Source organism: Oncorhynchus nerka, linkage group LG6 (genome assembly GCF_034236695.1).
Source record: "Oncorhynchus nerka isolate Pitt River linkage group LG6, Oner_Uvic_2.0, whole genome shotgun sequence".
Classification (NCBI taxonomy): domain Eukaryota; kingdom Metazoa; phylum Chordata; class Actinopteri; order Salmoniformes; family Salmonidae; genus Oncorhynchus; species Oncorhynchus nerka.
The window spans coordinates 31,264,377-31,275,947 of record NC_088401.1 but is presented as its reverse complement, the minus strand read 5'-3'; the positions used below and the strand labels follow the sequence as shown (position 1 = coordinate 31,275,947).

Here is an 11,571-nt window from a genome sequence, read left to right as displayed (position 1 = left end):
CTTCTCCCCTAATCCTGCAGCATTCAACCAACAGCTTAGCCATTTTGAGGTTAAACCACTTACCCCTCCACATAGCCGTGTAGTAGAAACCCTGCCCCTCACCAGCCTGGCATTGGCACATAACAGGGTAAGAAATCTGGTGTTCACAGTACCAGAGCACCACACAGCTGTTGCAAGGTCAGCACAACTGCTTTGAACACATCTAGTGGGCTCTGGGGACTTCATTTTTCCATTGTTTATTTTCTTTGTTCTCCAGCACAGTAAGTAAACCTCTGCCTTGGTTAGCCTTTGCCAGCTTGTTCTGCGTTTATACGTACGCATATATGTGGAATCTGCTAGGTGAGATCAATGTTCCATCATATCAAAAATGACAATTATAGCTTAGCGAGGCAATGGCAGCAGTGTGGTGGTAAGTGGTTGCCATGAGTAACGAGGTTGGTGCCAGTAATGGCAACGGATGTGACAGCGTGGGTCAGAGACTGGTGTGACACCCTGAACAAATGCCATTATCACTTCATAGCAGGTAGAATTGATCTCAAGAGGACTCACGTTGTCAATGAAAAAAAGGAGAGGTTGAAACATTGATACCAAAAGCAGGGACAGTAGACTTAGAGGTGGGGAAAAAAGCTCAATGGTTCAGCACATGATGCTTAAAACAATGAACAACAATGCACTCATTCCAGGAATGATGCTTGGGATTCAAACCGATTGTGGAGTGCCCTCTATAGGACATACATCGACAGTGCATCTCTCAGTGTTGAGTGCTTGAGAACATTGTCTGACTCTTGCTGAAAGCGCCAATCAATCACAATACAAACATTTGTCAAATAAATTTTATTTTCATACAACTAATAATTAAAAAATCTTATTTACAGACATACTATCATTAAGGTTTGCAAGGGTGTTTCTAAAATGATGGAATTTACTTGTTGACACCACAGCTCTAAATGCCAATGTTTTCACTTGAGGCGGGACTTCTTGAGCTTGGAGGAATCTCCTGATACTTTGCGCTTGTGGGACGGGGTGGTGCGGCTGACGTCTGCGCCCACTGGCAGACACTGGGCCGCTTGAGGAAGATAGTACATCTCTATTGGTGCAGACGGCTCCTGGACAAAAAGAACAAATACTTACGAGTTTTAGTATCAGTCTTGATTTTCTTAGTGGAGCAACATGTAATATTTTAGCCATAATTTAGATTCCTTCATGTTTTACAAGAACACTGCTTAGAAATGCCTAAAATGGCTTGGTACTGCTTCTTACTTTATCACAATCCAAAAAAACATCAGTTGCAAGGATGTGAAGAACTAGTACACACAAGAGCCAGACCGGCTAGTCATGGGAGTAATATATATATATATAAATAAACAAACACATACACATTTCACCTTTATTTAACCAGGTAGACCAGTTGAGAACAAGTTCTCATTTACAACTGCAACCTGGCCAAGATAAAGCAAAGCAGTGCGACACAAACTACAGAGTTACATGGAATAAACATATGTACAGTCAATAACACAATAGAAAAGTCTATATCCAGTGTGTGCAAATTAAGTAAGATTAGGGAGTAAGGCAATAAAACGGCCATAGTGGCAAAATAATTACAATTTAGCAATTAAACACTGGAGTGATAGATGTGCAAGTAGAGATACTGGGGTGCAAAGGAGCAAAAAAGAAACAACATCGGGATGAGGTAGTTGGGTGGGCTATTTACAGATGGGCCATGTATAGGTGCAATGATCTGTAAGCTGCTGACAGCTGATGCTTAACGTTAGTGAGATAGGAGTCTCCAGCTTCAGATGATTTTTGCAATTCGTTCCAGTCATTGGCAGCAGAGAACTGGAAGGAAAGGCGACCAAAGAGGAGTTGGCTTCGGGGGTGACCAGTGACAAAACAGATGACACTGTGATAGACTGCATCCAATTCGTTGAGTAGAGTGTTCGATGTCATTTACAAAATAGCCTCCAAGTCAAGTATCGGTAGGATAGTCAGTTTTACTAAGGTATGTTTGGCAGCATGAGTGAAGGATGCTTTGTTGTGAAATAGGAAGCCAATTCTAGATTTAATTATGAATGGGAGATGCTTAATGTGAGTCTGGAAGGAGCGTTTACAGTCTAACCAGACACCTAGGTATTTGTAGTTGTCCACATATTCTAAGTCAGAACCGCCCAGAGTAGTGATGCTAAACGGGTGGAAAGGTGCGGGCAGCCATCAGTTGAAGAGAATGCATTTAGTTTTACTTGCATTTAGGAGCAGTTGGAGGCCACGTGCCTTTCTAAAATTATATATTCTACTCTGGTGAATTTATATTTCTTTGTTACTACTGGTATGTAATTGGAATTTGGGCCCTAGTTGCAGGTGGAAATGTTACAGGCCAGGGTGGGTATTATGGAGAAGGTTGATCACATAGTATGGATAAATGAAGGCACCGTATCAAATGTGAACCAACAGACCAGGGGTGTCAAACTCATTTCCATGGAGGACTAGTGCCTGCAGGTTTTTCCTTTTTTTTCAATGAAGACAGACATCCAGGTGAGTGAGAGTTCATTACTAATTAGTGACCTTATTTCATCAATCAAGTACAAGGGAGGAGCGAAAACCTGCAGACACTTGGCCCTCCGTGGAATGAGTTTGACACGTGCTTTAGACTTTCCCAACATAACTTGTATGGGTGATAACCATGAAACCAGTTTTAAACATGTCTGTAGCAAAGGCCTAAGTCTAGTTTTGGCAAAGGGTCTTATTTTAAATACATTTAAAATTGTCGCCAGAATTGTGTACATTTTCATCCCAAATTCTCATTACTAAAATGCTTCAAGATTAAATTCTCGGATTAGTTAATTCAATTAAACTTTATTAAAACCGAACTTATTTGAATAAAACAAAATGATGCTGTAGTTTGTCCATAAATCATTAAAAAAATTGTATACTGGTTAAAGTTGACATTCAATTATATTTATTATGAATAGAACACTGTGGGCATGTCTCATTAGTTCCTGTAAAACTCCAATTGTTTTATCTATAGAGCAGCTGGTAGGTCGCAGACAGGGTGGTTTTGAATGGATCTCGTGTCTGAGTAAATGAAAATAAAAAAATAAAATACTCCAGTCTGAACTCAAAACCAGGTAGAAATTGTTTAGAAAAGATGATGAACTTACAAAACTTTTTTTTTTTAATATAGAGCTATTAGCAGCGCAAATTTGGTTGATTTTGTAGTCTCAAACCATTGAGTTTACTAACATTCATCAAGAATATGGGCAACATTTAATTGACAAAGAAAGAAGTGGGAATGTTGCAACATTTAATATAGCATAGCTTAACAAATGGTATTTTTGTGATGTTAATATTGGGTCGCAACTGAGACCACCTGGTTCAATTTGGGTACGGAGGCAAAACCAGCTGAGAACCACTGGTATAAGAGGAGTAGTCCTTAGATGAGCACAAGTAAATGTATGCGTTAGGGGCCTCCCTTCGAGGCGCAGCGGTCTAAGGCACTGCACTACAGATCCTGGTTCGATCCCAGGCTGTGTCGCAGCCGGGAGACCCAATTGGGCCAGCGTTGTCCGGGTTAGGGGATGGTTTTGCCGGCCAAGTTGTCCTTGTTCTATCGCGCTCTAGCGACTCCTGTGGCGGGCCGGGCGCAATGCACACTGACATGGTCACCAGGTGTACAGTGTTTCCTCCAACACATTGGTGCGGCTGGCCTCTGGGTTAAGCGAGCATTTTGTCAAGAAGCAGTGCAGCTTGGCGGAGTCGTGTTTCGGAGGACGCACAGTTCACGACCGTCGCCTCTCCCGAGTCCATACGGGAGTTGAGGCGATGGGACAAGACAGTAACTAACAATTCGATATCACAAAATTGGGGAGAAAGAGGTAAAAAAATGCCTTCAGAATGAGGTTCTTATCAAAACACCCCCTCCCTCCTTACCCCACTTGGCCTTCGCATGACTGAATTTAATATTTTCAGTGTCATGTTTAGCTTAGGACTTTTCATTAGAGCAATGTTTTTTTTTTTTTTTTTTACATCTTAGAAATTGATTTGCTTTTAACTTTTTTGGACCTCTACTTGCGTTAGAGAATTGTGAAAATTGTGGTAGAATGCATAATATCTGATCCAAAACCATAATAATTATGAAATAGATAAGTACAGATGCTAATTTCAGTGCTTCACGGAAACATGGCACACTCGAGACACGCTATCGGAGTCAGTACAGCCAGCTGGTTTCTTCCCGCATCGCGCCAACAGAAACAAGCATCTTTCTGGTGAGAAGAGTATGCCTTATGATTAACAAGACGTGGTGTGATCATAACATACAGGAACTTAAGTCCTTCTGTTCACCTGACTTAGAATTCCTCACAATCAAATGTCGACCTCATTATCTACCAAGAGAATTCTCTTCGATTATAATCACAACCGTAAATATTCCACCCCCAAGCAGACGCATCGATGGCTCCGAACGAACTTTGACACTATGTAAACTGGAAACCACATATCCTGAGGCTGCATTCATTGTAGCTGGGGATTTTAACAAGGCTAATCTGAAAACAAGACTCACTAAATTCTATCAGCATATCGATTGTGCAACCAGGGCTGGTAAAACCCTGGATCATTGTTATTTTAACTTCCGCGACGCATATAAGGCCCTGGCCCACCCTCCTTTCGGAAAAGCTGACCACGACTCCATTTTGTTGCTCCCAGCCTATAGACAGAGACTAAAACAGGAAGCTCCCGTGCTCAGGTCTGTTCAACGCTGGTCCGACCAATTGATTCCACGCTTCTTTCACGTGGATTGGGATATGTTCCGCATTGCGTCAAACAGACGAATTCGCTGATTCGGTGAGCAAGTGCATTGGCGATGTCGTACCCACAGCAACTATTAAAACATTCCCAAACCACAAACAGTGGATTGATGGCAGCATTCGTGCGAAACTGAAAACGCGAACCACTGCTTTTAACCAGGGCAAGGTGACCGGAAACATGACCGAATACAAACCAGTTATTCCCTCCGCAAGGCAATCAAATAAAGCTAAGCGTCAGTATAGAGACAAAGTAGAGTCGCAATTCAATGGCTCAGACACAAGAGGTATGTGGCAGGGTCTACAGTCAATCACGGATTACAAAAAGAAAACCAGCCCCGCCGCGGACCAGCATGTCTTGCTCCAAGACAGACTAAATAACTTTTTTGCTTGCTTTGAGGACAATACAGTGCCACTGACACGGCCCGCTACCAAAACCTGCGGACTCTCCTTCACTGCAGCCGACGTGAGTAAAACATTTAAATGTGTCAACCATCGCAAGGCTGCAGGCCCAGACGGCATCCCCAGCCGCGTCCTCAGAGCATGCGCAGATCAGCTGGCTGGTGTGTTTACGGACATATTCAATCAATCCTTATCCCAGTCTGCTGTTACCACATGCTTCAAGAGGGCCACCATTGTTCCTGTTCCCAAGAAAGCTAAGGTAACTGAGCTAAATTACTACCTCCTCGTAGCACTCACTTATGTCATCAAGGACCATATCACCTCCACCCTACCTGACACACTAGACCCACTCCAATTTGCTTACCGCCCCAATAGGTCCACAGACGACACAATCGCAACCACACTGCCCTAACCCATCTGGACAAGAGGAATACCTATGTGAGAATGCTGTTCATCGACTACAGCTCAGCATTTAACACCATAGTACCCTCAACTCGTCATTAAGCTCGAGGCCCTAGGTCTCGACCCCACCCTGTGTAACTGGGTCCTGGACTTCCTGACGGGCCGCCCCCAGGTTGTGAGGGTAGGAAACAACATCTACACCCCGCTGATCCTCAACACTGGGGCCCAACAAGGGTGCGTTCTGAGCCCTCTCCTGTATTCCCTGTTCACCCACGACTACGTGGCCATGCACGCTTCCAACTCAATCATCAAGTTTGCGGACAACACAGTGGTAGGCTTGATTACCAACAACGACGAGACGGCCTACAGGGAGGAGGTGAGGGCCCTTGGAGTGTGGTGTCAGGAAAATAACCTCACACTCAACGTCAACAAAACAAAGGAGATGATTGTGGACTTCAGGAAACAGCAGAGGGAGCACCCCTCTATCCACATCGACGGGACAGTCGTGGAGAGGGTAGTAAGTTAAGTTACTCGGCGTACACATCACAGACAAACTGAATTGGTCCACTCACACAGACAGTGTTGTGAAGAAGGCGCAGCAGCGCCTCTTCAACCTAAGGAGGCTGAAGAAATTCGGCTCGTCACCAAAAGCACACAAACTTTTACAGAGGCACAATCGAGAGCATCCCGTCGGGCTGTATCAACGCCTGGTACGGCAACTGCTCCGCCCACAACCGTAAGGCTCTCCAGAGGGTATTGAGGTCTGCACAACACATCACTGGGGGCAAACTACCTGCCCTCCAGGACACCTACACCATCCGATGTCACAGGAAGGCCAAAAAGATCATCAAGGACAACAACCACCCGAGCCACTGCCTGATCACCCCGCTATCATCCAGAAGGCGAGGTCAGTACAGGTACATCAAAGCAGGGACCGAGAGACAGAAGCTGTTTTTCAATCACAAGGCCATCAGACTGTTAAACAGCCACCACTAACATTGAGTGGCTGCTGCCAACATACTGACTCAACTCCAGCCACTTTAATAATGGAAATTGATGTAAAACATGTATCACTAGCAACTTAATATAATGTTTACATACCCGACATTACTCATCTCATATGTATATTCTGTACTCGATACCATCTACTGCATCTTGCCTATGCCGTTCTGTACCATCACTCATTCATATATCTTTATGTACATATTCTTTATCCCTTTACACTTGTGTGTATAAGGTAGTTGTGGAATTGTTAGGTTAGATTACTCGTTGGTTATTACTGCAACGTCGGAACTAGAAGCACAAGCATTTCGCTACACTCGCATTAACATCTGCTAACCATGTGTATGTGACAAATAAAATTTGATTTGAAACATAAGGAAATTGTGAAAAATTATAAATTGCTACAAAATGTCAGTTTCGTGAGGAAGACCCATATACAGTTCGCCTTCAGAAAGTATTCATACCCCTTGACTTATTCCACATTTTGTCGCGTTAGACCCTAAATTCCAAATGTATTAACCCCCCCCCACACACACACAATACGTCATGATGACAAAGTGAAAACATGTTTAGAGATTTTGGCAGATGTAATGAAAATGAAATACAGAAATCTATTTTACATAACTATTCACACCCGAGGGAATACATGTTAGAATCACCTTTGGCAGCGATTACAGCTTTGATTCTTCCTCGGAAAGTCTCGAAGAGCTACTCTTTTTAAAATTCTTCAAGCTCTCAAGTTGATTGTTGATCATTACCAGACAGCCATTTTCATGTTGAGGAAACATGGCACCATCCTTACGGTGAAACATGGTGGCAGCATCACACTGTGGGGATGTTTTTCAGCAGCAGGGACTGTGAGACTAGTCAGGATCGAGGGAAAGATGAATGGGGCAAAGTACAGAGAGATCCTTGATGAACCTGCTAGAGCACTCAGGACCTCAGACTGGGGCAAAGGTTCACCTTACAACAGGAAAATGACCCTAAGCACACAGCAAAGACAACACAGGAGTGGCTTCGGGACAAGTCTCTGAATGTCCTTGAGTAGCCCAGCCAGAGCTTGGACTTGGAACCGATCAAACATCTCTGGAGAGACCTGAAAACAGCTGTGCAGCGATGCTCCCCATCCAACCTGACAGAGCTTGAGAGGATCTGGAGAGAAGAGTGGGAGAAACTGCCCAAATACAGGTGTACCAAGCTTGTAGCATCATACCCAAGAAGGATCGAGGCTGTAATCACTGCCGAAGGACCTTCAACAAAATACTGAGTAAAGGGTCTGAATACTTATGTAAATGTGATTTCAGTTTTCGCTTTGTCATTATGGGGTATTGTGTGTGGAGATTGATGAGGGGAAAAAAAGTAATCAATTTTTAGAATAAGGCTGTAACAAAATGTGGAGAAAGTCGAGGGGTCTAAATACTTTCCCGAATGCACTGTATGTGTGGGGTACAGAGATGAGGTAGTCATTACAACATTGCATACAGAGTGAGTCCATGCAACGTATGGTAGTTACGCACATTTTTACTACTGAAATTATTTTGGCTTGCCATTACAAAGGGGTTGAATCCTAATCGCAAGACATTTCAGCTTTTTGTTTTTAATACATTTATAAAAACAATTCCACTTTGACATTATGGGGTATTGTGTGTAAGTCAGTGACAAAACATCTCAATTGAACCCATTTTAAATTCAGGCTGTAACAAAATGTGGAAAAAGCAAGGGGTGGGAATACTTTCTGAAGGCACTATAAACTGCCTTTAAAGCAGTCAGACACATATTCCCTTCAACATAATATCCCTTTATGAGGCAGTTGTGTGCTTTAGTTATAGTCCCACCAACCTGAATGAGGTAATCTGCGATGAACTCTGGCTTCAGACATTTGACTCCCTGGGACATGGCTTCTGGCACATCCACCCGGAAGTCTCCTGGCTTCAACCGGCTGAATTCTGCAAACAGGTGCGTGGTTCCCTTGTACAGAGATGGAGAGGGACTGGGGAGAACCTGGGGAGAGGGTTAGGGAGAAGAGAGAAAGAGGGTGGATGGCGTAACATCCAGAGGTGTACACGTTGTCAATATCAACAAAGTATGGAGGAGATGGGCAGTCAGAGACAGATAGCTTATGATATAAACTTCTCCATACTAAGGAACAGTAAGTGAAGACTGAGGTGCAGTATGACAGAGTAAAGGTCCACTAAGTCCGTATTAAAACATTTTTATATGGGCACGTCTTGCTTATGACACCGTTCACATCAATTGCGAAATACAGTCCTGCCGCAATCAATTCTTTATTCAGAACAGGATTGATTCGAGTCTTTCTACATGCGAAAATATAAATTGTTATTTGGAACACTGCCAAAGCTCTTAGACTTACCCAGAAACGCTTATAACTGTAATCGCTGCCAAAGGTGATTCTAACATGTATTGACTCATGGGTGTGAATGCTTACGGAAATTAGACATTTAATTTTCTATCAAATTTGCTAAAATTTCAAAAAACATGTTCACTTTGTCATTATGGGTTATTGTGTGTGACGGCAAAAAAAAAAAAAAAAACTAATCCATTTTGAATTCAGGATGTAACAAAATGTGGATTAAGTCAACGGGTATGAATACTGAAGATCAATCTCCAGCTTATATCTCCTCAAAACTTCCGTCAATGTATATGATAGGCTACATTAATTTAGCATTATCCTATAACGCAGACTAGTTTTTGATTTCCTACAGAAAGGATTTGAATCTAAGGCAAGGTTTTTATACGTTTTTTTGAAAAGGAGAAATGTGATTTGCTTAAGTGTCTGAGATGGGTTGCAGGCGGCTTTGATTGATAGGTCATTTTAGGTGGGTGGATGTGCGTGAATGAGCTACTAATTCTCTATGTCCATCCATAAAGTTTCCCAGGCCTAGCCTATCTGGACTTCATCCTTTAAAATCAAATAGTGTGGAAAAAAGTATTTAGTCAGTCACCAATTGTGCAATTTCTCCCACTTAAAAAGATGAGGCCTGTAATTTTCATCACAGGTACACTTCAACTATGACAGACAAAATGAGAAAATAAAATCCAGAAAATCACGTTGTAGGATTTTTAATGAATTTATTTGCAAATTATGGTGGAAAATAAGTATCTGGTCACCTACAAGCAAGATTTCTGGCTCTCACAGACCTGTAACTTCCTTAAGAGGCTCCTCCGTCCTCCACTCGTTACCTGTATTAATGGAACCTGTTTGAACTTGTTATCAGTATAAAAAGACAACTGTCCACAACCTCAAACAGTCTCACTCCAAACTCCACTATGGCCAAGACCAAAGAGCTGTCAAAGGACACCAGAAACAAAATTGTAGACCTGCACCAGGCTGGGAAGAATGAATCTGCAATAGGTAAGCAGCTTGCTTGATCTGAAGAAATCAACTGTGGGAGCAATTATTAGGAAATGGAAGACATACAAAGACCACTGATAATCTCCCTCGATCTGGGGCTCCACGCAAGATCTCACCCTGTGGGGTCAAAATGATCACAAGAAAGGTGAGCAAAAATCCCAGAACCACACGGGGGGACCTAGTGAATGACCTGCAGAGAGCTGGGACCAAAGTAACAAAGCCTACCAGCAGTAACACACTACGCCGCCAGGGACTCGAATCCTGCAGTGCCCCTGCTTAAGCCAGTACATGTCCAGGCCCGTCTGAAGTTTGCTAGAGATCATTTGGTTGATCCAGAAGAAGATAGGGAGAATGTCGTGTGGTCAGATGAAACCAAAATATAACTTTTTGGTAAAAACTCAACTAATCGTGTTTGGAGGACAAAGAATGCTGAGTTGCATCCAAAGAACACCATACCTACTGTGAAGCATGGTTTGGGGCTGTTTTTCTGCAAAGGGACCAGGATGACTGATCCGTGTAAAGGAAAGAATGAATGGGGCCAAGTATCGTGAGATTGAGTGAAAACCTCCTTCCATCAGCAAGGGCATTGAAGATGAAACGTGGCTGGGTCTTTCAGCATGACAATGACCACACCGCCCGGGCAACAAAGGAGTGGCTTCGTAAGAAGCATTTCAAGGTCCTGGAGTGGCCTAGCCAGTCTCCAGATCTCAACCCCATAGAAAATCTTTGGAGGGAGTTGAAAGTCCATGTTGCCCAGCAACAGCCACAAAACATCACTGCTCTAGAAGAGATCTGCATGGAGGAATGGGCCAAAATAGCAGCAACAGTGTGTGAAAACCTTGTGAAGACTTACAGAAAACGTTTGACCTCTGTCATTGCCAACAAAGGGTATATAACAAAGTATTGAGATAAGTATTTGGTCAATAACAAAAGTTTATTTTCCACCATAATTTGCAAATAAATTCATTAAAAATCCTACAATGTGATTTTATGGATTTTTCTCATTTTGTCTGTCATAGTTGAAGTGTACCTATGATGAAAACTACAGGCCTCATCTTTTTAAGGTGGGAGAAAATGCACAGTTGGTGGCTGACTAAATACTTTTTTGCCCCACTATAGACAGAAAACTGTAGGCAGCAAGCGTCATGTTGGTCAGCATGTGTGAGGAATGACGACAGGTGCCAGTTTTCGGTTTCCTCGCTTATTAAATGGGGTGCAACTGAATGAAATGTTGCCATGGTCCTTTTCTGATTCATCCTATCCTAATATTGTCAGAAGCATATTATTTTTCCAGTAGTATATTATTTTTCTATGATCTGAGGTTATAAAAATGAGGTCCTAAGAAATGCTTCTCTGTGACATGACAGGATTAAATAAAAAACAAAGATTTTCTAAATTTGCATTCAGTTTCTTGCTCCCACGTCACCGCGAATCTCATAATGTTTGAAAATCAAAGTTGATCAAATGTTTTTTTGCTGTCATCGGATAGAACTTCATATAAAAAAAACCCAGAAATGTGCAGTTTTCACATATGTTGACACTGGTATTGTGCTGGAGAAAATGACAATGAAAAGTGGAGTTGCCCTTTAAGAGCATTGT

The 11,571-nt window shown here is 42.6% G+C and overlaps 1 protein-coding gene across 1 annotated transcript in view; it reads right to left on the bottom strand.

The window, feature by feature from the left end:
- Positions 1–819: 819 nt before the first annotated feature.
- Positions 820–11,571, bottom strand: part of LOC115130333 (DNA topoisomerase 2-binding protein 1-A) — a 33,092-nt gene continuing 22,340 nt past the window's right edge. Inside the window, 2 exon segments of the mRNA XM_029661371.2 lie at positions 820–1,106; positions 8,439–8,600. Of these exon segments, the coding sequence (XP_029517231.2) occupies positions 960–1,106; positions 8,439–8,600 (309 nt within the window). The 3' untranslated portion in view covers positions 820–959.